At 38.8% G+C, this 27967-nt stretch overlaps 1 protein-coding gene across 1 annotated transcript in view; it reads left to right on the top strand.

Annotated features, from left to right (window-relative positions):
- The window catches only part of myof (myoferlin), a 39919-nt gene that overhangs the window by 7743 nt on the left and 4209 nt on the right, over positions 1–27967 (top strand). Inside the window, exons 4-48 of the mRNA XM_066663540.1 lie at positions 772–877; positions 1330–1420; positions 1895–2022; positions 2176–2304; positions 2809–2871; positions 3063–3113; positions 3203–3233; positions 3342–3457; positions 3830–3956; positions 5137–5240; positions 5333–5401; positions 6097–6140; positions 6807–6889; positions 7427–7462; positions 8632–8756; positions 8984–9097; positions 9262–9439; positions 10231–10355; positions 10531–10640; positions 10795–10987; positions 11420–11575; positions 11811–11942; positions 12034–12197; positions 12495–12609; positions 12924–13026; positions 13153–13289; positions 14090–14260; positions 14379–14478; positions 14698–14775; positions 14873–15054; positions 16713–16871; positions 17122–17223; positions 17505–17666; positions 19444–19609; positions 20859–20929; positions 21064–21120; positions 22210–22218; positions 22552–22650; positions 22859–22987; positions 23764–23919; positions 25032–25123; positions 26491–26661; positions 27058–27206; positions 27301–27440; positions 27843–27931. Of these exons, the coding sequence (XP_066519637.1) occupies positions 772–877; positions 1330–1420; positions 1895–2022; positions 2176–2304; positions 2809–2871; positions 3063–3113; positions 3203–3233; positions 3342–3457; positions 3830–3956; positions 5137–5240; positions 5333–5401; positions 6097–6140; positions 6807–6889; positions 7427–7462; positions 8632–8756; positions 8984–9097; positions 9262–9439; positions 10231–10355; positions 10531–10640; positions 10795–10987; positions 11420–11575; positions 11811–11942; positions 12034–12197; positions 12495–12609; positions 12924–13026; positions 13153–13289; positions 14090–14260; positions 14379–14478; positions 14698–14775; positions 14873–15054; positions 16713–16871; positions 17122–17223; positions 17505–17666; positions 19444–19609; positions 20859–20929; positions 21064–21120; positions 22210–22218; positions 22552–22650; positions 22859–22987; positions 23764–23919; positions 25032–25123; positions 26491–26661; positions 27058–27206; positions 27301–27440; positions 27843–27931 (5112 nt within the window). The remainder of the gene's footprint in view (positions 1–771; positions 878–1329; positions 1421–1894; positions 2023–2175; positions 2305–2808; positions 2872–3062; positions 3114–3202; positions 3234–3341; positions 3458–3829; positions 3957–5136; positions 5241–5332; positions 5402–6096; positions 6141–6806; positions 6890–7426; positions 7463–8631; positions 8757–8983; positions 9098–9261; positions 9440–10230; positions 10356–10530; positions 10641–10794; positions 10988–11419; positions 11576–11810; positions 11943–12033; positions 12198–12494; positions 12610–12923; positions 13027–13152; positions 13290–14089; positions 14261–14378; positions 14479–14697; positions 14776–14872; positions 15055–16712; positions 16872–17121; positions 17224–17504; positions 17667–19443; positions 19610–20858; positions 20930–21063; positions 21121–22209; positions 22219–22551; positions 22651–22858; positions 22988–23763; positions 23920–25031; positions 25124–26490; positions 26662–27057; positions 27207–27300; positions 27441–27842; positions 27932–27967) is intronic.

Below are 27967 nucleotides of genomic sequence, written 5' to 3'. Positions count from 1 at the left end.
CTCCAAAACTTATGATGTCACACTGATTTTGGGGGAGCATCCTACCTACACAGAGAATGATGCCAATTGTGCACTCTTGTATTCCCAGCCTCAGATGGATGGTTGTCATCAAGTGGGTATTAAAAAGGTGGTGAACAACACTTAGGGCAGTACAGTGGTGCAGCGGGTAGTCGTGCAGTCACACAGCTCCATGGACCTGAAGGTTGTGGGTTCATGTCTGGCTCCGGGTGACTGTCTGTGAGGAGTGTATGGTGTGTTCTCCCTGTGGGTTTCCTCCGGGTGACTGTCTGTGAGGAGTGTGGTGTGTTCTCCCTGTTTCTGCATGGGTTTCCTCCGGGTGTCTGTCTGTGAGGAGTGTGGTGCATTCTCCCTGTTTCTGCGTGGGTTTCCTCCGGGTGACTGTCTGTGAGGAGTGTGGTGTGTTCTCCCTGTGTCTGCATGGCTTTCCTCCGGGTGACTGTCTGTGAGGAGTGTGGTGTGTTCTCCCTGTGGGTTTCCTCCGGGTGACTGTCTTTGAGGAGTGTGGTGTGTTCTCCCTATGTCTGCGTGGGTTTCCTCCGGGTGCTCCAGATTCCTCCCACGGTCCTCCTATTTATCCCCCTCTGCATTCAGAATTTGAAATAAAATAAAATAAAAAACACATTTGTACATGTGTATAGTTATTCAGCTGTGTTCTGCCATGGAATGACATGGTCAATATGGTTAAAAAGTAGCAGAATTATATTACACTTTAGATTTGCATCAAACAAACCCTTTAACATTGTGTTGCAGGTTGATTGGTTCAGCAAAAGTCTTTTTAAAGGATCTTGCAGCTGGACAACTGAAGTCGCTGTCATCAAAGAACCTCCCTTTAGCCAATGAAAGTGGACAGAACGTTGTAAGTGTGTCTTTCCAGTTTTGTTCTTATTTGGCATTTGGAAATTAGAGTTTTGAATGATAGAAAATTAGATCTGACTTCGCCCATGTCATTATTTAATTTAACACATATACATAGCAATAATATCTTTACAAAAGACAATAATAAGTAAAAGTTCTTTCATAAAACATTAGTAACACTTATAAATTTTACTGAAGCTGGAAGGTCCTTGTAATGCTACTGTGAAAATGTGTGAATAGAATGTGTCCAGAATGTCTCTTATCAAAAAGTGATGACTAACTTCCACTCATCAAACGTCCATAGCAAATATATTTTAATGCTGATAAAGAGTTTAAAAAATACATTTTATTGACAGTCTAAGGCTGGGTGGAGGAATTCAAGTAGCTTCGTATTTCAGTTTAGATTTATATTTATTTATTTCTAAAAGCTAAACTTTTGTGCACTGTTTGTAGGGCACTATTGACCTGGTGATTGGATATGAACCCCCAGCTAATGCTATTCCCAACCCAAATGACCAGCCAGATGGAGGGGCAGGGACTGCAGGTATGCACTCGTAAATTCTCTCAGGATTCAGCTCTGTATGTGGTTTTGTGAAACTGATTTTGCTGTGGAGTGCAGAGCTGAAGAATATTTCAGGAAGTGGTAAATATATGGATGTATCAGTAGGAAATCTAGCAAGTTTTTTTTTTTGTGCCCAACGCTGTGTTAATCCTCAGTGGAATGCGGTTATACAGGTTTCCAGTGATTTCTAGTTTTAAATTGGGCCAATTTGTTAATGTACCATTCGCAGCAGGGAGGGTTTTGTTGATTATAATTGCTTTAATCAAGCATTTGGAGAATTTGAAACCCCTAAGAATGACCCCTGAAAATGTATTTTGTTTTAATTGTAGAAAAATGTGGTCAGTCCAGATTGTTTTCCAATGCATTAAAGTTGTTATTTATCGTTAAATGTCCAGTGTAGACTTTCTGAAGGACAGTTTCTTTATCAATTTCCACTCTTACTTGTTGTTTGAGCAGGTGGTGGTGATGGAGGAGATGGAGAAGATGTTGCAGATGGCGGTGCACTGTCCCCCAATATGCAAAACCAGAGATTGTTTAGAACACGAAAACAACGGCCTTTATCTAATAAGCCTCAGGACTTCCAGGTGCAGTGGGTTTCGTATAATTCACATGGTTTAAAGTAATATATCTCAGACCTAACCACAATTAGAGTTAATTACAGTACTTCATAAATCCTTTATACACAATCATGTATGATATATATGAAATCCATGCTCTTTTTCTGGTTCCGAATCTAGATCCGGGTCCGGATAATCGAAGGTCGCCAGTTGCCAGGAAACAACATTAAGCCTGTGGTCAAAGTAAATGTGTGTGGAGAAACTCACAGAACTCGCATCAAGAGAGGAAATAACCCATTTTTTGATGAGGTATAACATTATTATTATTATTACTATTATTATTATTATTATTATTATTATTATTATTATTATTATTATTATCCCTAAGAAAACTGGGAAAATATATATGGCTCTTTCTTGGCTTATAAAGCCAGAAATAGATTTCAAGAATATATATACCATAAAATAAATGAAATTATCCACTTTAAAGGTGCACTAGGCAATTTCCCAAAGGGGCCTGTCTGTGTTATTGCAGTTCCCCGTTTTGGCCATAAGAGGTCACACATCCTTAATCCCTAACCATGCACTAGCACAATAGCCAAGACAATCCCCAGTGGTCAAACAGGCGACACAACACACAGCCACTCTGGACATGACTGCTGTTGCCATTGCTAAAATCTCTATTGACAGGTCACGTCCTTCATATTTCACAGTTCATTTGCAGTAGTTAGGAAATGAAATAAAATTGCAGAGTCCTTCTTATCAAAAATCATTGTTTAAAACTTATGATAATGGTCTTATAACTCTTTTCAGATGTTCTTTTTCAATGTCCACATGCTGCCCTCAGAGCTCTTCGATCAACATATCAGCATAAGGGTAAGCTACAGGCACTTTTTGTTCAGACTGTTGACCATTCAATATAATAAAGTTGTTGAAAATATATATTTTCTGATGGATAATCTATTCAAATATATTTGATTTGTGAATGATTCACATTGTCCTGTACTACCTCTTTATCTCTCTCTCTCATTGTCTTGCAATTTCTTTCCTTGTCTGTCTGTCTGCAGGTGTATAACTCATCATCCCTTAGGGCTGACTGTCTTATGGGAATGTTTAAGGTATTGTAATCTGTCATCAATTTGCATATTGCACATTTAGAGATGATGCACTACTGGTATTTTCATGTACTTCTTGCCTGTTTTCCAAGGTTGACACTGGCTACATCTACGATGAACCAGGTATGTTCCCGGAGTCCACTATAAAACTATTAACAACTTAATCTGCATAGTTTCCATATGTCTTGTAATGTTTTTTTGGTGTGTGTGTGTGGGTGTGTGTGCATACAGCTCACTGTGTGTTGAGGAAATGGCTGCTGCTAAATGATCCTGATGACTCAAGCTCGGGAGCGAAGGGCTACCTCAAAGTCAGCATGTTTATCGTGGGGACAGGGGATGATCCTCCGGTACCGTTTTTGTCCCATTCTGCCAGCACACTTCTTACTTAAAATCACATGTGATTATTGGACACAATATTTTTGATGTTCTTGTTGTTAATATTTATGAACCCACATATCTATTCTTCTTTTCTTTCCCCTAATATTAACTTAACGGATCTCACCCCTTAGAACTCATTAATTTTTATGACTGTCGTGTGCCTAGGGTTCAGAAATAGTTCCAGATGTGACTAGGTTCTAACTATACCAAAAAAAACATGAGCATACCCAATATATACATTTATTTATTATTGATATACATATTATTTGCATTATAAATAAATGCATTCAAGTATATCCTATGATCTTGCCCAGTGCCACATTGTTTGTTTCTTTGGCCAGGTGGAGAAAAGAGATCAAGATACTGACAATGATGACGTGGAGAGTAACCTGCTGCTGCCGGCTGGAGTTGCTCTGAGATGGGTCACCCTGCAGCTGAAAGTTTTCCGAGCTGAAGATATCCCCCAAAGTAAGACATCCACAGTTATTTAACCAGTATTTCTTTCTAAATTGCTCAGTGCTGTAGGTAAGTAGCTGTCTTTTGATCTCAAGGGTCCTATTGCTTGTATACAGCACTTAATGAAAATGAAGAAATTATCTTCACAAAATTGTCCTCTTTGTCAGGTACCTATAAAAATTGCCCTTCCAAACAGTTCTACCACTTCTTTAGGACCACGGCTAATTCCAGCTTGTTTAGATGAAGTTTCTTATTCCGATTTGACATTCCACATTAAATAGTGCAGCAACCGGGATTGACCGTCCACCTTGGGCACTAGGACAGAGTGCCAATCCATATCTGGGCATAAAGACAGCCATTCACATACCCAGGGACCTGGAGGTCATGGTTTCTAGTCCCACTCCGGGTCACTGTCTATGAGGAGTTTGGTGTGTTCTCCTCGTGTCTGCGTGGGTTTCCTCCGGGTGACTGTCTGTGAGGAGTGTGGTGTGTTCTCCCTGTGTCTGCGTGGGATTCCTCTGGGTGACTGTCTGTGAGGAGTGTGGTGTGTTCTCCCTGTGTCTGCGTGGGTTTCCTCCAGGTGTCTGTCTGTGAGGAGTGTGGTGTGTTCTCCCTGTGTCTGTGTGGATTTCCTCCAGGTGTCTGTCTGTGAGGAGTGTGGTGTGTTCTCCCTGTGTCTGCGTGGGATTCCTCCAGGTGACTGTCTGTGAGGAGTGTGGTGTGTTCTCCCTGTGTGGGTTTTCTCCAGTTGCTCTGGTTTCCTCCCACGGTCCAAAAACGTACATTGGTAGGTTGATGGGAAACTCAAAAGTGTCAGTGTGTGTGAGTGTTTGCATCACCCTGTGAAGGATTGGTGCCCCCTCCACGGTGTGTTTCTGCCTTGCGCCCAGTGATTCCGGACAGACTCCAGACCCACCATGACCCAGAACTGAATAAGCGGTTACAGATAATGAATGTAATGTAATAACCTTTTCTTATATTAAGCGATTTCTTACATTATCTTATATGTCTGAATGCACAAAACCAATTGCGGCAGACATAAACGAAGCTGCATGTGTGTGTTCTGCTTTATCCATGAAAGGAACCAAATATCAGTTATTTGGGTTTGTGTGAAGTCCTCCCTCATAGTTCACTGATAATTCTCTGCATTTTATTAGCATTCCATTCTGTAATATGTAAATTCTCCTTCCAGTGGATGACTCCATCGCCCAGTCTCTGAAAGCAGCATTTGGTGGAGAAAGTGATAAAAAGAATCTGGTGGATCCATTTCTCGAAGCCTGGTTTGCTGGCAGAAAGGTAATACATTCAGCTTAGTCACATTATTTAACATTTAAAACATTGCTATGGAACTGAGTTACATTACACTAATGGGTTTTCTCTCTCTTCAGCTGTGTACAAAAATAATTGAGAAGAATGCAAACCCTGAGTGGAACCAGTTGATCAATCTGCATGTAAAGGTAATATTAACATTAATTTCTTTAGCATGGCTTTAGAGTAATGTGCAAAAGGCAGATATGACACTTCATTTATTTCAGTTAATTATTTTCATTTACTCAGTTTCTGAAACAGATTTAAAGCTACAGAGAAAATAGCAACAGTGCAAGACCTAATGTCTTTCTAAAATGGTCTCAATTAGATAAACACTGCTGAAAGAGAGATGAGAAAGTTAAGCTCCAGCAGTGACAATAAGGGTGTTAAAAACTCCAGCAGCACTGCTGTGTCTGATCCACTCATACGAGCACAACACACACTAACACATCACCACAGAGCCAGTGTCAGTGTAGTGCTGAGAACAATCCAACACCTGAATCATACCTGCTCTGTGGTGTTCCTGTGTGGGTCCTGACCATCGAAGAATAGGGTGAAAGGGGCAACCAAAGTATGCAGAGCAACAAATGGACTACAGAATGCCCCTGTATTGTCAGGTGAACTTAGAAAATAGAGTGTAGGTGGAGGAAAAAGAGCTGGTCATAAAGTTATGGCTGATTGGTATAAGTTTTCTGGTTGTGTCTGATGCTGAGAAATTAATTAATATCTTGTACTTATGATGGGAAATTAAGTAAATGTAGTTCTCTAAATTTGCAAAGTACTATACATCTCATTCTTGTTGTATGTAAAAAAAATGAACCCAGATGTTTTTCTCTCTCCATAGTTTCCGTCCGTGTGTGAACGGCTCAAACTGACTGTGTTTGACTGGTGAGTTACTGCAGCAATTTTCTCACAACATTTTCATCTGCTCTTTACATTAATTTAATGTTAATAATTTTTTTTCAAATACATTTTATGGTTGTATGCAAATGTTTGGACACCATTGGTCACATTATATATTTTATTGGTTTTCTAAGTACAACAAAAGCAAACACATTTGCTTTTTTACATTTTAAAACACTGTATTGGCTACAATCAACATATTGTCGCTATTCCAAAGGAAAACATGTATTGCCATTTTTCTTGATTTTTAATTTACTACATTATTTGAACACAGCAGCTGTTCTTCACCTTGAGCACTGTACTCAAAGATTGTGTATAAGAAGAGCATGTTGGGCAGGTGCCTATGGTGGTAGAGGAGAAGGGAACAAAGCTCAATGGAATATCTTCGGGACTGTGTTGTGAAGTCTCCAAGGCAGTGTGTTATGAGGGAGTTTGGGCTGGTAATGGTCAGTGTTAGGTTTGGGAGTATCCCCAAGGACTGTATGAGTCAGAGCAGGGTCCCTCCCTCGCTCCCTCCCTCCACCGCAGAGCATTCCTCTGCTAAAGCCTGCCACAGTCCACAGAGAGAGCTGTGGAAAGTCTGAGCAGTTTAAACGTCATTTAAACCTCAGCGTGTCTCAATCCCTCCCTTTCACCCTCCCTCTCTCTTAGGGATCGCCTGACGAGGAACGATGCCGTCGGCACCACGTACTTGGACCTGACCAAAATAGCGTCCTCTGGTGGTGAAGTGGAAGGTATTTACTGCTGGATTGGGTTAAGAAACGTGCAATGTCCTGTTGTGTGCACAACATTTTTTGCACTTCCGGAAATAAGTCCTACGGTCCCTGCTGTTAACATGTTTGAGGAAAAATAAAAACTAAGACTTTTTTAATATTGTATATATTCGGTCTTATATTACCCCAGTAATATTTGCCGTTAAATTCTCTATTAAAGTTCCCTCAGTTGTATGGGTACGTATCTCCATTTCCAATCAGATAGTGTTAAGTAATCTGAAAATAGGAAAACATTGGCGCAAAATAATAAAAAAATAACATTCATCATTAATATGTAAAAATAGAGATATAAAATAGTATTATTATATTATGTTTTAGCGTGTAAATAAATGGTTCTATGTACTGTATTTCGTTCCGTTTTCATAGTTTTGATGTCATATCTTGAGATTTAAATACTATTAATTGTTTAAAAGTGCTATAATTTTCTGCTTAATGTACTGAACCAACTTCCTGTTTAATGTCCTAATGTTTTTCCCTCCTTTTTTTCTGCTGCACCAGAGGAACATCCTGCAAATGGGTTTCCAGAAACAAAAGGTTAAATAGGTTCACCTGCTGACAGTATCTCTGTAACCCTTTATGTGTTGCACATAATGATATACATTTCATTAAAACTGAAAGGCAAAACGAAATTATTTTTAGATGAACACCGCATGAATACAGTCATAACATATTTGTCCAAGATATTTTTATTTTTTAACAAAGAGGCTTTGTTGATATCTTAGATTTTTCAAATTCTGTTTCTATTATGATTATGATTACTGATGTACTTAAAGGGTTACAGTTATACTGTAATATACAGTACACCCATACTGTATATTACTGAATATTCTGGCTACCAGCATGCAAGCATGTTACACATATGATGAGTCATAGTGTGTTATTGGTCAAGTAGTCCTTAGTGCTTTGCATTCACTGCATTTTCTGTATCATTCCTTGTTGTCTGTTTGATTAACATAACAATTTCCACATCGTCCTTGCCATTTTCAGAAGTGTACAATAATGTAATGATAAAGCAAACACCTTCATTATTTTATAATAAAATAATATTACCATTAATGTGGCACTAACACCTCTGCACTGTGATAGAGCTCTGCCACCCTATGTAGAGGTTTGACAGAGGTATTGATTTTCACATGTGTACTGTATTATATATATCATTATTTGTTGAAAGGGCCCATGTGTGAACTGTGATGTATACAGTTTCTGTGTATGTTTAAGGTTAAAGCCTTTAAATGTCAGCAAGAGACAGTACAAATTGACTGTACCATACACTAAATTTGACCTACTACCTAAACCAATTATTAATTATTAATTATTATTAATATAATTAAGCATTACACGTACATCCTCAATTTCAGTTTTGCATCGACTGAGGAGTGAGTGCTTGAGAAGAAAAGTGTTTTTGAATATATGGGCCCTTTTTAATATTGTTACTAACTTTTTTAAATAGTTGATTGCATCTTTACACCATTGTCAGCTAACTCCCTTAACACTTAATCATCTTTGAACCTCTAATAAATCTGTGAACATTAATATTGTGCTTTAATTCAATAGTGCCTCAACTCCAGCTGTGCTGTTGTATTCTCGCTCTAACATCTCAGTCTAGACACTGTTCTCTGGAATGCAGCAACTCAGCTAACCCAATATCTGACAGTATTGTGAGAAGGCTCTTGGCATTAAAAAAATCTGTCTCCTTCTCGCAGGAGAGACGGGGGAATCAGAAGTTGGTTTCCTGCCTGCTTTTGGACCTAGCTATGTTAATCTGTATGGCAGTCCAAGGGAGTTCTCAGGCCTACCTGACCCCTACGAAGACCTTAACTTTGGAAAGGCAAGTTTGGGGAGACTGAATGTTTAAAGGGGTGTTACACTTAGAAAAAAATCAGTTCTATATTATGGTTAATACACAAGTTCTCACAAGAAATATCTTTCCACTCTGTGGCCATCTTGGTATCATAGCTAGGCAATTATTTCCACTTGTACATGACCAGGCTCCTGTCTTATACGTACAGTTTAAAATGTATTCACTTTTTTTATATTAATATGTCATTTTTACAGGGAGAAGGAGCAGCCTACCGTGGCAGAGTTCTCATTGAGCTTGCTACTAAACTTGATAGCAAGGCAGACAAAGACGTGGATGCGATATCAAATGATGATATCTTGGTTGCGCAGGTAAACTCTTTACCATTTATGAATCAGTCAGTGTAGATTCCATATATGAATGTATGGACTTGAGAGGGGATGATTTTAAAGTAAATGGGCCCTTGATGTTTTGTTCTCATGGTCTGTCTGGTATGTTGTATTTTTATGTTTCATTTGTGTTTCACGTCCTACAGAAATACCAGCGCAGGAGGAAGTACTGTCTGTGTGCTGTGTTCCACAGCGCCACCATGATACAGGTGCCTGGAGAGCCCATTCAGTTTGAAGTAAGCATTGGGAATTATGGAAATAAACTGGACTCCACATGCAAACCTCTGGCTTCTACCACCCAGTACAGCTGTGCAGTGTTCGACGGTGAGGCTCTAAATATACTGGCAATAAATAGGTGCACTGTAACTACAGGGTGGGCAATTTATATAGATACACCTTAATAAAATGGGAATGGTTGGTGATATTAACTTACTGTTTGTGGCACAGCATTTCTCCTGCAGTGTTGCTATCAGTGTGTGAAGAGTGGGAGAAGAGGGTTGCATTGACAATTCAACACAATGGGCAGCACTTTGAACACATTTTATAAGTGGTCAGAAACTTGTAAATAACTCATGAAAGAATAATGTTATGTTAAAACCAAACATATAATTGTTTTTCTTGTGAAATTCCCAATAAGTTTGATATGTCAAATGATCCTCTTTCCATTGAAAAAACAAAAGTTGGGTCCAAAATGGCTGACTTTAAAATGGCCACCATGGTCACCATCCATCTTGAAAAGCCCCCCCCCCTCCCATATACTAATGTGCCACAAACAGGAAGTTAATATCACCAAACATTCCCATTTTATTAAAGTGTATCGATATAAATGGCCCATCCTGTATATCACAGCATCAGAGCAGAGTCTAAATAGGGTTGGGCAATTATTAACCTTACATCTAGTTTTATTATTGTTATCTATTGGTTTTGTCTTTGTTCTGTGATTACCTGCTTACTACAACTTTGGTAAATTATAAAAGTACAATTTCAGCAAAATCGAAGATCCAGAATCTTTCTTAAATATCACAGTTTGCAGTTAAATAAATACGAACATTTATTTTGAACCTGCTGTGGTCCTTAATACGTGTCTTTAGTGACTCATTGGTGTTCTATCATAGGTAATCACTACTACTACTTGCCATGGGCTGTCACAAAGCCTGTTGTAGCCCTTACATCATTTTGGGAGGATATCAGCCATCGCCTAGATGCCGTTAATATCATTCTCTGCATTGCAAACCATTTGGTAAGCACATCAACAGTTAATTACATTTACATTGTTTTGGAAACACATTTACATAGTAATTAATAACCTGTATCACATTGCAGAGTGTAGATTAATGTAGTTAGAATTCACACATCAGTCTTCACACACAATATATATGAACTATTTTACATACTATTTTGCTTCCTAATTCCAGCAAACTAACATCACTGAGTTGAAGACAGCAGTGCAGGCTAAAGCCTCAGACACCAAAACAGCAGAGATCTGGCAAAAGCTTATTAGCCAACTGATGGAAGACTTCAGCAGGTGAGCATATTTTTATTTTATTACTTTTAACATTACTCTTACTTTTTAACATTACTGACACTTTACATTAATTTTCAAAAGTGCATTTGATTAATAATTAAATATTTATTTGTTTGTATAATCTACAAAAACATATACGCACCACTTTTAACAGTTTTCGACTTCCGGAGCTGGAGGCCAAGCCTAATCTCACAGCACTGGACTTCCAGATTAAGAAGCTGCGGGACAGTGCCCTGAAGAGCATCTTCACTGCAGCTGAGCGCTTGTTCCAGGAGCACATTGACCCTAAAGAGGGAATGGCCGTTGCTGAAGCGTGGCTAGACAAACTCAAACAACTTGCTGAGGAGGTTGGCATTATTTTTATTTTTAGCTTCTCACCACTCTGACTCATAATATCTTCCACTACTATTTCCTATGGGGAAAGCCTTCATGGTCTGTGCTGTTTTTTTTTCACTTACAGTTTAAAGTGGTATTACAAATGAAGCACTGTTTCATTTCAGATATCTATATCTATATTAAAGCTTTGAGCATTTGTTCATACCAATTCAGTCTGATATTGAAAACTTTTAAGAAAGAAGTCCTTCGCAGGGTGACACACACTCACACATTCACTCACACAGTCACACCTATAGACACTTTTTTAAGTCACCAATCCACCTACCAACGTCTGTTTTTGGATCATGGGAGAAAACCAGAGCACCTGGAAGAGCACAAAACATGCCATCTGTAATTCAAATGTATTAGATACATTTAACACATCTCATTGTGTATCTCCACAGCCCCAGAACAGCATGCCTGATGTGATTATCTGGATGCTGAGGGGAGAGAAGAGGGTTGCCTACACACGTATCCCTGCACATCTGGTTCTGTATTCATCCTACAGTGAGCAGGCCTGTGGTCAGTACTGTGGGAAAACCCAGAGCATCTTCCTGCAGGTATTGTTCTTATTAAAGCACATATAGCGAAGCAAGACTTCATTCTTTTAATTGGCTTCCAAGTCCTTTTTTTCATTCAAACCAACAGATTATTTGTAAGAAGATTTATATGGGGTAAAATATCTTTGTAAAAATGCTGTTCCCCAAATGGCAATTTCTGGGTTCGAGTAAAATAAATAAATCTCAGTAGATAAATCTATCTGCATGAGCTGTAACATGATGTTTTTCCATACAGTATCCCATGGACAAAAGCAAGGGATCCAAAATTCCAGCCCAAATCCGGGTGAATATGTGGCTGGGATTATCGACCCTCGAGCAGAAGTTCAACACTTATGCTGAGGGTTTATTCAGTGTCTCAGCAGAACTGGTAAAGTCCTTTTTCTTTACATTTTTGAAAGTTTATGTTGCCTTATAACCATCCTGTAATGGATTTGAAAAACCTTTGTGTTTCCTGACAGTATGAGAACCAGGCAAAGATGATGGGGAAATGGGGCACCACAGGTCTTTTGAATCGCCCCAAGTTCTCTGATGTTACTGGAAAAGTGAAGCTAAAGCAGGAGTATTTCTTGCCCCCTAAAGGCTGGCAGTGGGACGGGGACTGGGTGGTGGATCCAGAAAAAAGGTGAATGGCAGCGTGGCCATTGGCAAAGTTTGATCACACCAAGTCATTTGGCATTTGTAGATGTTCTAATGGTGCAATCTACAGAAATCCCTGAGAGAATGTTTTATTGTTTTATATTATTCCCAATATGTAAAGTTTAGCAACTGTAATTTTGCAATAAAATGTACACAACTGTGAGAACATGTTAATTAGTGTGATGATGGATGCCTAGACGTTTGCGCACACTTCTGTATGGCTCCCAAAATATAGCACACTTTATCTTGAGCCTAATTGCACTCTGCTTTGTTTATGTCTTAGTTTGTTAACAGAGGCTGATGCGGGACACAGTGAGTTTTTGGACGAGGTGTATGAGAATCAGGCTCGTTTTCCTGGGGGAGAATGGAAGGATGCGGCAGAACCTTATACAGATGTGGTGAGAACATTGATCACTGAACTATAGCACAGACAAAAACAAATTCTACTCGACAATGAAAAATAGACACTAATGAGGCTGAAGAGCAGTGTAGCAATAATATGACAAATAACATACTAAATGCTAGTTTTAGGGAGATTAACTCCTTTAATCCTTTGTTCTTAAATATAACATGACTTCAAGTCTGGCCCCAAACATCAAGAAATCCCCTTTTGTTCTCTGTTGTGTTATTATCTACAGAAATAATCAAATTGTTATATAACCAGCAAACGATTTAGAATATTGTAAGCATTATACTTGTCTGGGCTTTGCAGAATGGAGAGAAAGCCCGTCGACCTGAAGAGTTTGAGTGCCCTCCTGGATGGCAGTGGGTGGATGATTGGACCTTCGATGACAAAAGAGCCGTGGATGAGAGAGGTTGGCGTTCAACTTAAAGTTACAAAAGAGATTTGAGGGGGAAAATGTGAAAGTCTTGTTTCACATGTGGCTCGTCTTCAAAATCTCTGAATAAGTGTGTTAATTACTGCGAATAATTCATTCAAGGTTGGGAGTATGGCATCACCATTCCTCCAGACGATAAGCCCAAGTCCTGGGTGGCGGCTGAGAAGATGTACCACGTCCACCGTCGCAGGAGAAAGATCCGCAGGCGCACAAAGGTGGCTGGTAGCTCACCCACCGAGGTATGTGTATCTTGGCTTCTGTGTGTGTGTGTGTAATAATCCAATAATAGTAGATTAATCGGCTTTATTAAATCCTAATCTAAGTATTTTCCTCTTGAACCAGTTGATGTTAATCAGCTTGGATATATTTGTTGTCCTAAGTTCACTTCTTAATTTTGCCATGGAGTTGTGGCGCTAACAAAACCAACAAGTAATGGAAGCTTGTAACGACTAAGTAAATTACGCTGACTTAAGAAATCCCAGATGCACCTGCTTTATAACCTTCTGATAATGTATGAACTGTACATATACACTATCAGACACTTTATTAGGAACAATAATAATAATAAACAATAATAAATTTTCCACTCCTGCTGAGTCATGCAGTTACTCAATCAACCAAATGTCCCAAGCAATAATCATCCATCCATTTAAGACCAACCTAGTTTCCATTAAAAGATGAATCCTCAATCCTCTGAGGATAAATACTTTTTAAAGAATTAAAAAAACGTGTCCGTGTGGTTTGCCTCCGGGTGCTCCGGTTTTCTCCCACGGTCTAAAAACCACACGCTGGTAGGTGGATTGGCGACTCAAAAAGTGACCCTAGGTGTGAGGGTGTGAGTGAATGTGTGAGTGTGTGTCGCCCCCTCGTGTGAACAACTGGTTAAGTGGTTACAGATAATGAATGAATGAATGAATTATACCTAATATCTAGATCATTTTAAAACTTATTGGTACACCCATATTATATAGATGTCATATATAGACACTTCTCTTAAGTTCTATGTGTTTCACTCCTCTCTTGTTCTGTTTATTACCAGAAAAGAGACATAGGAGACCCAGATGGCTGGGAGTTCTCTTCTCTGGTTAGCTGGAAGTTCCACAGAAAGGAGCGATCCTCTGACAGTATACGCCGGCGACGCTGGACAAGGAAGATGGCTCCTGCTGATCAAGTTGGTGCATCAGCCATCTTTAAATTGGAAGGAGCACTGGTGAGCACTCATAAGAATCTTTACCTTACGCTAATGACTGCAGACTTCAGCCAATTCTGAAAAAGAGAAAGACAAGTCATTTTTGAAGGGGTTTTGTCTTTAATTATTTACCTAACAGGGAATTGATATGGAAGCAAAGGGTGATGAAAAAGGACAAAAAACAGATGCCACTAACTTGTTCGGAGCCAGCACACCCAATGTGTCCTGTACATTTGACCGTAAGTAACAAGAGTATTTATTCGTAAACCTGGATTTCTAAAGAACAAGAGCAAGATTTGATCAATACTTTCTCTCGAAATCTCCATTTCAAAGTATTGTGTACCAAACGATTAGAGTTGTATTTTTGATCATGGAATTAATTTAAAAATATCATTCAATTACATTTAAACATGTATTTAATTATTTAACTACATTTGAACATGTCATTTTCTTTGCAGGATGTTTTGAGTACCACCTACGGGTCTATGTTTACCAGGCTAAACACTTGACTGCCTTGGATAAAGACAGTTTCTCAGGTTAGTTTTACTGCTTTTCGGGTTCTTTTTAATTACAGATTAAATACAACACTATTTTCTAATTCTATTTTTGTTTTTATATTTGGTGTGATTACAGATCCATATGTACATGTGTCATTTTTACACATGAGCCAGACCACAGAAACTATCAAGTCTACCCTAAACCCAACGTGGGATCAAACACTCATATTCAACAGAGTAGAGATCTATGGAGACCCACAAGCAGTCGCCCGCAACCCACCCCGGATTGTGCTAGAGATTTTCGACAGTGACCAAGTGGTTGGTCTTCATCACTTTTTTTTGTCCTAAATGACTAGATTGATCTAGAGTGAATATGACAAATGCAGTTGATCTAAATACATTGTAATAGTCCTGTTCTAACACAACAGTATAGGTTTTATATTATTGAAAACCAAGTAAGCCGAACTATATATGATCCCTGTTCAAATGGAATTGAAATGAATTCTGTACTGTTTTAGTCTGGACTGGCGCTGGATAAGTACAATCTTTAAGTTAGTTAAATACGTTATTTAAAGTCATTTTGGACTATTTATCATTTCATTTCATTTCATTATCTGTAAGTGCTTATCCAGTTCAGGGTCGCGGTTTGTCCTGAGTCTACCTGGAATCACTGGGCACAAGGCAGGAATACACCCTGGAGGGGGCGCCAGTCCCTCACAGAGCGATATACACACACACACACACACACACACACACCTACGGACACTTTTTGAGTCGCCAAGCCACCTACCAACGTGTACTTTTAGACTGTGGGAGGAAACCGGAGCACCCGGAGGAAACCCACGTGGACACAGAGAGAACACACCAAACTCCTCACAGACAGTCACCCGGAAGAAACCCACGTGGACACAGAGAGAACACACCACACTCCTCACAGACAGTCACCCGGAGGAAACCCATGCAGACACAGGGAGAAAACACCACACTTCTCACAGACAGTCACCCGGAGGAAACCCATGCAGACACAGGGAGAACACACCACACTTCTCACAGACAGTCACCCGGAGGAAACCCACGCAGACACAGGGAGAACACACCACACTTCTCACAGACAGTCACCCGGAGGAAACCCATGCAGACACAGGGAGAACACACCACACTTCTCACAGACAGTCACCCGGAGGAAACCCATGCAGACACAGGGAGAACACACCACACTTCTCACAGACACTCACCTGGAGGAAACCCACACAGACACAGGGAGAACACGCCACACTCTTCACAGACAGTTACCGGAGGAAACGCACGCAGACACAGGGAGAACACACCACACTTCTCACAGACAGTCACCCAGAGGAAACCCACACAGACACAGGGAGAACACACCACACTCCTCACAGACAGTCACCTGGAGGAAACCCACACAGACACAGGGAGAACACACCACACTCCTCACAGACACTCACCTGGAGGAAACCCACACAGACACAGGGAGAACACGCCACACACTTCACAGACAGTTACCCGGAGGCAACCCACACAGACACAGGGAGAACACGCCACACTCTTCACAGACAGTTACCCGGAACGGGAATCGAACCCACAACCGTGCCGCCCTACCATTTATCATACATTGTGAAAATTTAAGCTAGCATTTTCAAAAAATATTAGAGTGTAAATTAGTGTACTGTAGTTAGTTGGCAGCCGTAGACTAATGGTTAGAGGCTGCCCTTGAGCAAGGCACCAGACACACAGTTGTCCGCTGGTGGATAACTGGCTGCCCGCCGCTCTGGATGTGTGTTCACAGCCCATAGTCCACTAGTGTGTGGATGTCTTCACTGCCACAGATGGGTTAAATGCAGAACACACATTTTGTTGTATGATGTAGTTACAAATTATTGCACATTTCAAAAGGTTACAATTTTTGTTCAGATACTGATACGCTGGTCTATGTTGTTTTTTCTTGTGTACTAAAGGGAAAAGATGAGCCTCTGGGAAGGAGTGAGTGTCTGCCTTTAGTAAAACTGAATCCATCCGTGGAGGGATCTCCTAAACTGCTGTGGTGCCCCATCATTCACAGGGAGAAACCTGCTGGATACATTCTGGTGTCTGCCGAGCTGATTTTGAGGAACAAGGTGGCTTTTATTCTGTTTTTTCCTCCCAATTTCATAAATCACACACTTTATCCATTTTCAAAGTGAATATAAACATATCTTCACAAGTTCAGCAAATAAACATGCCATTAAAATGTAAAGAGGTATTACCTTTGTAGAAGGTGTGTTAATTTGCTTTCACTTAGAAATCCACACATTAAGTTATTAGACCTCTCAAACCTATGCATATGACAGCATTATGTTCTAGTTCTGTTTCTTTCACTATCTGCAGGGCAGAGAGACTGAGCTTCCCATTATTCCCCCCAAAAGAGGGGACAAGCTCTACATGGTGCCTCAGGGGGTCCGTCCTGTGGTGCAACTCACAGCCATAGAGGTAAAATCAACTGAATATTTTAGAATTAAACATCTACAGCAATGTTTGTCGAGGGCAGCTGGTTTAATAATGTATGCAGAAATAAGATGACTGCCACCTGTAAATTTGCTCGTGTTTAATCACATCAGTATCTGATTAAAAAAACTGTCCTCATAATGATAATATAGTAACATTTTCTTAAATATAATTGCAGTGGTTTATAATCAGTAGAAACAGACCTCCCCAAAAAATTGCCTACATATTTATATGTCTTTTTTTAACTCTTGTTGTGATTTGTGCAGATTTTGGCCTGGGGTCTGCGCAACATGAAGACATATCAGTTGGCACCTGTGACTTCCCCCAACCTGGTGGTGGAGTGCGGAGAAGAGAGAATTCAGACTGCGGTCATCAAGAACATCAAGAAAAGCCCCAATTTTCCTGGAAACGTGCTCCTTATGAAAGTGGTAAGGAAACATCTCATTATACTATACAACCCGGATTCCAAAAAAGTTAAGACACTAAACAAATTGTGAATAAAAACTGAGTGCAATGATATGGAGTTGGCAAATGTCAATATTTTATTCGTAATAGAACATAGATGACAGATCAAAAGTTTAATCTGAGTAAATGTAGCATTTTAAAGGAAAAATATGTTGATTCAAAATTTCACAGTGTCAACAAATCCCAAAAAAGTTGGGACAAGTAGCAATAAGTGGCTGGAAAAAGGAAATTGAGCATATAACGAACAGCTGGAAGACCAAGTAACACTAATTAGGCCAATTGACAACATGATCGGGTGTAAAAAGAGCTTCTCAGAGTGTCAGTGTCTCTCTGAAGCCAAGATGGTAAGAGGATCACCAATTCCACCATTGTTGCGCAGAAAGGTAGTGCAGCAAAACCAGAATGGTGTTACCCAGCGTAAAATAGCAAAGACTTTTAAGTTATCATCATCAACCATGCATAACATCATCAAAAGATTCAGAGAATCTCGAACAGTTGCTGTGCGTAAGGGTCAAGGCCGTAAAACTCTACTGGATGCTCGTGATCTCCGGACCCTTAAATGTCACTGCACCTCAAACAGGAATGCCACTGTCAAGGAAATAACAGAATGGGCTCAGGAATACTTCCAGAAAGCATTGTCAGTGAACACAATCCACCGTGCCCTTCGCCGTTGCCAGCTGAAACTCTACAGTGCAAAAGAGGAAGCCATTTCTAAGCAAGCACTGGACCAGGGGTCTTTTAAAATGGAGTGTGGCAAAATGGAAGACTGTTCTGTGGTCAGATAAGTCACGATTTGAAGTTCTTTATGGAACACTGGTACGCCATGTCATCCGGACCAGAGAGGACAAGGATAACCCAAGTTGTTATCAACGCTCCGTTCAGAAGCCTGCATCACTGATGGTATGGGGTTGCATCAGTGCTTGTGGCATGGCCAGATTGCATGTCTGGAAAGACACCATTAATGCAGAGAACTGTGTTCAGGTTCTAGAACAACATATGCTCCCATCTAGACGTCATCTCTTTCAGGGAAGACCCTGCATTTTTCAACAAGATAATGCCAGACCACATTCTGCAGCAATCACAACATCATGGCTACGTAGGAGAAGGATCCGGGTACTGATATGGCCAGCCTGCAGTCCAGATCTTTCACCTGTAGAGAACATTTGGCGCATCATAAAGAGGAAGGTGCGACAAAGAAGGCCCAAGACGATTGAACAGTTAGAGGCCTGTATTAGACATGAATAGGAGAGCATTCCTATTTCTAAACTTGAGAAACTGGTCTCCTCTGTCCCCAGACATCTGTTGAGTGTTGTAAGAAGAAGGGGGGATGCCACACAGTGGTAAAAAATGGCCTTGTCCCAACTTTTTTGGGATTTGTTGATGCCATAAAATTTTGAAACAACATATTTTTCCCTTAAAATGATAAAATATTAGATGTTGGCACCTCCACATCTTTGCATTCAGTTTTTATTCACAATTTGTTTAGTGTCCCAACTTTTTTGGAATCCGGTTTGTATTTTGCAGGTCACAGTTTGATCTGTAATCAGTTAAACATCAATACATTTGCTCTCTTTCATTCTCTCATGTGAGTTTTATAAAAATATATATATTTTATAGAAAATATAAATAATTATAAATATTTCTGAATGTAAAATTCTGAATGTAAAAATTATACATATTCATTGAAAATGTTTAAAACATAGCAAAACATCAGTATATTATATGAATTTCTTCCTGAAGCTGCTACCCAAAGAGGAGATGTATACTCCTCCAATTGTACTGAAAGTTATTGATCACCGGCCTTTTGGGAGAAAGCCTGTAGTGGGGCAGTGCACCATTGACTCACTGGAGGAATATCGTTGTGACCCCTATGAAACAGTGGCTGAAATGGCCATGACTTCTAAAGGTGAGCTCCATTTCATCCACAATTATTTGATTCCCAACAGCGTATTTTTCAAGTCAAATGGTGCTTTTTATAGTTAGTTATTAAACGAGTGGGTAAAGTTTCCATATCTATACATATATATCAAAGCAAGTTAATCTAAAATTAATAATGTTCCTTAATTTAATGCTCTGAGTTTATATATTCTTTACATTGTGCAGAAATATCATAAACAGACCAAAAGACTGCCCAAACAGCGAGCATATATCGGTCCACTGCCGTAAAAAGGTTGGCACATCACTAACTGTAGACCACTCCGATTACTGTCCTGTGTATAGGATATAATTTTTAATCTCCTCAAACAGATTTTAAATTCACAAAGACTTTTATTCTGGAAAACAAACTAATACAAATCTTATATCAACAACTATGAGAGACATAATAATGAGTATACTTTCCTCCGGGTGCTCCAGTTTCCTCCCACAGTCCAAAAACCCACATTAGTAGGTGGATTGGCGACTCAAATGTGTCCATAGGTGTGAGTGTGTGAGTGAATGTGTGAGTGTGTGTTACCCTGTGAAGGACTGGCGCCCCCTCCAGATCTCCAGTGTTCCTGCCTTGTGGCCAGTGATTCCAAGTAGGCTCCAGACCCATCGTGACCCAGAACTGAATAAGTGGTTACTAATGAATGAATAATAAAGAATAATAACTTTGTAATCACTGGTGGTCTGTCCAGAAAACACTGTGCAAAACGCCACTGGACCTCTAACTTTGACCCACTGTTGACCAACCATGGTCCGCAATCTCCTTGCTATCATATGTGACTACATAAATATTTATGTGCACTATTAGTACAACATTGCTTCCACCTACTGGATGTATTTGGAACTGCAGTAATAAACCTGTCTAAAGTGAAGTTAATTATGCGATATTATTGTTCTTAGGGGTGGTTTTAGGAATGACTGTTCAGGTACAGAAACACCAGTGTGTATTTTATACATTTAAAATGCTGTTCAGATCAACCTTTGTTAGCTTTAACCAAGCATGCGCAGTTGCTAATGTGATATTTGAAAGTCCTTAGCTGCTGTATGCTAACAATGAGCAATGTATCACTATACAGAAGACTAGCTAAAAAAAAAAGCTAAATGCACCACGCAAGACCTAAAAGTGAATAATAAGGTTGATGGATGTTCTCTGAGTCAAGGTCATATTGTGTTGTGGGTTTGTGCTGTCATTCTCTTATATACTAAAAGAACCATTTTGCCCCACAAAGTTGCTTTGATGGCAGCTGTCCCTCAGGAGCTTCATATAAACATAGAGGAAAGGCCTCTCCTCGAGACACAGGTAAAGTATGCTTGAGCAAGTTTTGGCTTAATTAAAAATATTAACGATTTTTTTTAACCAGACACAGTTTATGTAGGTTCTAATGCATCCACATCTACAAACGATTTGTTCACTGTAAGCACTGTGACTTTCAGTTAATGTATGGCATGTCAGCAGCAGTTGGCAAAATGGTGCCGTCCATTCCACTCCGTGTATGTATCGAATAAATGTTGTTAGCAAGCTAAGTAGAAAGAAAATCAAAATTTTGCTTGAGTTTAAAGGGACACTCCGGCCAAGAGGAAAAAATGTAACCCAAATTAAAACAGTTACACAACTTCTAAAGTGATGCCACAGTCTCCAGTGTGTCTGGTATAAGACTAAAACCCTGTCTAGTGATTTATCTCAAAGGCTTTTTAACCAACAGTTCAGAAATAAGCTCAATTTAATTCTGCAAACAGACACATCAGGTTACCACAACTGTAAATATTGTAGTTGTTTTAACTGTTGTAACTATATATAAATGTAACCCCTTTTTTTTTTTCTTTTTCAGTGATTTATCTCAGTCATCATTTTAAACAGTCAGTCTAACGTTAGTTGGTTACATTTATCAATGCACAGATTAGTGGGTAATTGTCAGGATTGTTCAACATCATAATGATCCCCAATGGTTCAGTTTACATAATGTAGACTGGGACTGGATAGTTTTCAGTGAGTGAAAAAATGAAAAAATTAATAAATAAATCCTGCAACTGGAGGCTGAAGAATACAATAAAACATAACACAAGAAGTATCACTTTAACCTGGCCGGAATGCCCCTTTAATAAATTCCCTGATCCATAATTAGGAGAAATTGAAACACAGCTTCTTTTCACCCCAAAATTACACTGCTGGTTGAATAATAAATGGGATTAATCGCTCTAATCTATAACCGTTTTTTAAGTCAGTCTCCCTTGCCTTTGACACAATCTCCTGCTGATTTGTTGTACATGGGTTATATGAATTAATTCTTTAGTAATTTGTATTCTGCTCTGCTTAAAAAGCTCTGTCTGTCTTTACATATCCTCTCTGGTTGATCAAAACCTTGTATTTCTTTTTTTTTTTTTTTTTTTGAAAATGCCAGCATCCAGTGTGTGAACATTTTATGATTAAATGGACCATTACATCAAGTTACATTAAAGAACTTTTTTTTTCCGAGAGAGATGCAAGGTTTTGTTTAAAAAATAACAGTGTATATTGTAACAACTTTAAATTCTACTTTTAACACTGTCTTATTTTTCTGTTCATGGCATCCACCTCGACAGCAAGAGAAGGTAAGATATTTTGGCAGAGGTTATTTTATTGTTTAAAAAAAAAAGCCTACTCCTCTAGTTTTTTTCAAAAAAGAAAAACATAAGAAAATTAAAAGAAAAAAAAATGTGGCCTTTGAAATTTTATTTTTATTATTGTTGTTTTCATTCTATTAAAACATGAAGCTAACAATAACATACTGATAACAGTTGAATATAAGCCTTTGCCCTGTAGAAGATGTGTTAGCTTATTTTCACATAGAAATTCAACAAAACATGAAATTTGATAGAAGGAATGGCACAGGTTTTGCTGTACATATGGTGACAGTTTTGTTTGTTTGTTTGTTTTTCTTACAGGAGAAAGAGATAATTGATTGGTGGAGCAAGTTTTATGCTTCCACTGGTGAACATGAGAAATGTGGCCCATACCTTCAGAAAGGATATGACACCCTGAAAGTAAGCTCTCATTTGTGTACATTAAATATTTACCTTTGTTAAAGGAGTGGTTCATGTTTAAAACAGAATTAACTAAACCAGTATGTAACAAAATGAGATTACATATGACATAATTAACTTTTTAAATAAATATTTAGCCAGGAAAATAGAAGTCAATCACCTCCATGTTTTATTAAAATGTGCATATGTGCCCTGTGTGTTCCTTTAGGTGTTTAATTGTGAACTTGAAGATGTAGCTGAGTATAAAGGGCTTACAGATTTCTGTAACACTTACAAACTGTTCCGAGGCAAGAATGAGGATGGAGATGATGACCCTACTGTGGTTGGAGAATTCAAGGTAAAATTACTGTGTGCTTTTTTTTTGCCATTGTTTTCTCCAGGTAGGAAATTACAAACAATTGGCACTATTTTAAATACAACCAGGTCTCACTGAACATACCAATGTGCCCATGATTTCATAGTGATTTTTTAAAGTAGGTATTTTTGTGCATTAAATTACCTTGCAAGATTACTTTTTTCAATGTATTGTTTTTATAAATTCTTTTATATATGTAAACATTGAGTTTCATTTTGTTTATATTAGGTTTTGTTCATTTGTTACGTGAAAATATGTCAGCAAATCCTCTACAAAGAACAACTTCTACACATATTATTTCACAATTACGGCTTTTTTTTTTTGTTGGATTTGCTGCATTTTATTTTTGTTATGGTTAAAAAAACAAACTTTGTGCACAGAAATGGCGGAAATGAACCCGCATAACTAAATGTGATCCCTGTAGATGGTTCTCAGACTGTGGTACGCATACCACTGGTAGTATGTGAAGCAACAAGAGGCGGGACGACGAAAACATTTTTGAGAAATCCTTGAAAAGTCCTTGAAAAAAAATAGCAACAAAAACATTAAAAAATTCCCAAAGATTTTGCCTTATGCCCGAACAAAGGAAGAACCAGGGCTGCACATGTTTCTGTGGTAAGACTCATAGATGCTACGTGGAGGTTTTGGTTTGATAATGGGTGGTACTTGGTTTAAAATTTTGAGAACCACTGCTACAGACAATATATTCGCTTATTTTCACTTAAAAATTTAATGAAAATATATATCTTTGCTTTCAGGGTGCTTTTAAAGTCTATCCCCTGTCAGATGACCCAGCCGTACCCTCCCCTCCACGACAATTTAGAGAATTACCAGACAGTGGCCCACAGGAGTGTGTGGTCAGGATCTATGTGATCAGAGGGAATGACCTGCAGCCCAAAGACAACAATGGATTGGTACGTTTTTACCACAGTCTTTATCAATAGATCAACCACCGAATCAGCCAAGTTGCAAATGTGTTTGACCCTGGATTTTAGTTTTGTTTTATTTATTTATTTATATTTATTATTTTTTATTCATGACCTCACATAACAAAAACGAATGCATTTACATATATATCCAGCCAATCAAAACAGTGCTTACTGGCATGTTTATTCCTAAAAGCCATGTTTCCTAACAGAAACAGCCTGTTTAATATAAAATATTTAGTTGGAAAACACATATCCACTCTTTGTTTATATGTAAAAGATTATATTATTAAGAAATATTTTGAATTTGGCCCTTTTAATGGCTGTCAGAAGTAACGAGATTTAACAGCTGCTGATACTAAAGTGGACATACTGCTGTTTGTTTAGAATTCTAGATACCACAAATGAATACAGCGTGGCAGCTACTCAGAGCAAAGTAAAATATGGAATGACTCCTGAATATAGTACTTTGTGGCCTACAGTTTATAGATACCTGCTCATTAAGCATTTCTACAAAAATAAAGGATAGTAATAAAAACACCCCCTCCCCTTTGCTTCTATGGAAAGTCTGTATATTAGATGTTGGAATATTTCTTTGAGAATCTAATGGCATGTAGCTATGAGAGCATTAGTGAGGTCAGTTTAGCATCACAACCACAACTCCAACTCATCACAGAGGTCTTGAATAGAGCTGCATCGCTACCTAGAATGCAGGTCCACTGCTTCTTTGGCCTTACACCTTCTCAAGCCAAGGCACTGAGCATAGTATTTGTAAGCTCATGTGCAGCTGCTCCAGAGCATCAATTTTATGTTTATTGCATGCACAGCTGAATGTGTGCACCCAAAAGCAGCTGTGTTCATTGATTGTAAGAGGTGTCTACAAACTTACAAACATATATATAACAACATGTAGTGTAACATGAGTCCAAGACATGAAGAGGCCAAAGACCTCAGAGGATCTTGAGTTATTTTGGAGTCCTTCCACATGCACTGGGCCTGATGCCTGTGCTACATAAATCACAGCTCAGATTACGCTCACCTCGTTTCTATAGCACACACGTCTTTTGAACATGGCCTAAATGTATTTTCTCTCCATGTAGTGTGATCCATACATCAAGATTTCTCTGGGAAAGAAGATCATTGATGACCGAGACCATTATCTACCAAATACTATAAACCCAGTGTTTGGAAGGTAGTTTTTCCTCTTTTATTTTTTTTTAATTGTCAGACAGCGTTTCATCTTCTAATATAAACCAGTTTTAAAACTGATGCCAGCAACTCACTTTAAAAAAGTTGGGACATGGACAAAATAAGACTGAAAAGTTTTTAGAAATTTCATGCCATTCTGTTTTTAACTCTATAAAAGGTATAAAATAAGCAGAATAATAAATAAAGGCTCAGACTTTGCCCGTGATTAGCAAATATACCATTGCTCATCACTTTATGCCAAACTTCGTGAAAGAATTGTCAAAGAGTGCAAACATATAAGTTGTCAATACAAGATTGTAAAGGGTTTAGGTCTTTTATCATCTATCATATATTATTACAAAATATTACAAAATGATTCAGGAAATCTGGAGAAATACCAGTCCAAACAGGGTAAGACTTGACACCAGTGTTGAATGAGCATGACCCTCAAGACCTCAGATGAGAAACATTCCTGCTACCATGATAAATATAGCCACGTGAGCTTGAGAGCACTTGAAGAAACTGTCTGCCACTGAGACAACAGAGAGTCTGCCACTGCATCAAGAAATGCAACCTGAAATTTTATTACACAAGGAGGAAGCCACATATCAATTCTATGCTTTACCACTAAAGGGTTTTCTGGGCCCAAGCTCATCTCTGATGGTTCAAAAAGTCTTGTAAAGACTTGTGCTGTGGTCAGAAGAACCATGTTTAGCTTCTTTTTAAGAAAAATGGACATCATGTTTTCTGTGTTAGTGACAAAAGGGACCATCCTGATTAATAATGAGTGCAAAAGCCAACATCTCTCATGGTATGGAGATAAACAAGTGACCACAGAATAGTTGACTTGCATATGTGAGGAGTTTTCATTGATGTGGAGGCAAACATTGGGTTTTTAGAGAGACATATGCTGTCATTAAGATGACTTTTTTCCTGTGAAGTCCATGGTTATTTCAGCAAGATAAAGCTAGGCCTCATTCTGTACATGCTACAATAACATTGCTTCATAGACACAGATGACATGTGCTTGACTGGCCTTCCTGCAGTTCATATCTGTCTCCTATGGCACATCATGTAGAAGAGAATCTGACCAGGGACTGTTGAGAAGCTGAAGCCTTGTGCCAAGCCTAAATAGGCAATAATTCCTCTAGCAAAAGTTCCCAAATGATTAAACTGTGTAATTAAAAGGAAAGGTGATGTACCACAGTGGTAAACATGACTATGTCCCAAATTCTTTGAAGCATGTTGCATGCATTGGTGTATAAATGTGTTTATGTTTACAAAATACAACCAATTTGGTTAGTGATGAAACAATGACTTGCTACTTCTTTAAACACAATATTTACAATTTTTTTATTCTTTCACTTGCAGAATGTTTGAGCTGTCATGCTTCCTCCCTCAAGACAAAGACCTGAAGATCTCGGTTTATGACTTTGACCTGCTCACTCAAGACGAGAAAGTAGGAGAGACAGTGATTGACCTAGAGAACCGACTCCTCTCTCGCTTTGGCTCCCACTGCGGTCTGCCTGAGACTTACTGCATGTGAGAATCTTTTAACCCGAGGCTAAGAGACTCCAGTCCTGGACGATCACAAATCTGTAGCGAGATTTGAACACTATGAGGTGGTTTCTCAGACAGGGATTAAGCCTTGTCCTAGATGATGTCCTCCTTTTAATGGAAATTCCCAATTCAGAATGCTGAGCAGTCCAGGACTGGGCTTAATCCCAGCCTGGGAAACACTCCCTATGTTTTCTACGTGTAGTACTTTATGGATAAATCAGAAAGTACTGAATCTGAGTGTTAAAAGCAGCTGATCTCTACAGGCTGTGGCCCTCCGGAACAGTCTGACACCCCTGCTTTGATGCAGTCCCTTCTGCCAAATGTTATTTTGAGCTCTCCTGAATGAGGTCCCTGTCTAATATTTTATTCCTGAAATAGATCTGGGCCAAACCAATGGCGGGATCAGCTGAAGCCGTCCCAGATTCTTCAGAATCAGGCACGTCTGAAAGGTGTACCTCCTCCTAGAAGCGAAGACAATGGAAACACCTTAACATTCAATGGCAGGGAACATCGCCTCTCTGATTTTGGTGATTACAATTCAGTTTAAGTAATTAATGTATTTTTTAAGTCTGATGATTCTGGCATGACTTTGAAGTTATTAACCTGTTTATATATTTGTAGAGGCGAACAAAGAAATTCACCAGCATCTGGGTCCTGCCAGTGAGCGGATTGCATTGCACGTTCTCAGAACCCAGAGCATGGTCCCAGAACATGTGGAAACTAGAACACTCTACAGCACTTTCCAACCCACAATCTCTCAGGTGTGTAACTGAAATCAATTGCCATCACGGAAAAAAATCATTCTGGTGTTGATTGGCTCAGCTGTTTTAAAATATTCAAACATATGTCTGAACTTATATATATAATTCCATATAAACATGCTTGTTTATTTGTGCATTTATTAGTATTTGGGGGACTTTGCCTCACAATATTTCTTAAAGGAACATTTTGTATAAACAATTTAAAACAAAAATGCTATTAATATTAAGAGTTGTGATCATATTATATATTAGGTTTAGACCAGAATACACTTTTAGCTTGTTAATTAATGTACATATTAATTTTAAGTCTCAAAAATAGCATATTAATATACAAATTGAATGCTAATAATTCTATGAAGAATGGTAATCTTAGTTTATGTGTTTTGTTTGTCCTTTTTGTAGGGAAGTCTTCAAATGTGGGTTGATATTTTCCCTAAAAGTCTTGGACTACCTGGACCTCCTTTCGATATATCCCCACGCAAGGCTAAAAAGTGAGAATGGATCAGTGATATATTACTTTTAATATT

The sequence above is a fragment of the Hoplias malabaricus genome, chromosome 3, assembly GCF_029633855.1.
Source record: "Hoplias malabaricus isolate fHopMal1 chromosome 3, fHopMal1.hap1, whole genome shotgun sequence".
Classification (NCBI taxonomy): Eukaryota; Metazoa; Chordata; class Actinopteri; order Characiformes; family Erythrinidae; genus Hoplias; species Hoplias malabaricus.
This window is presented reverse-complemented; position numbering and strand designations above follow the sequence as displayed.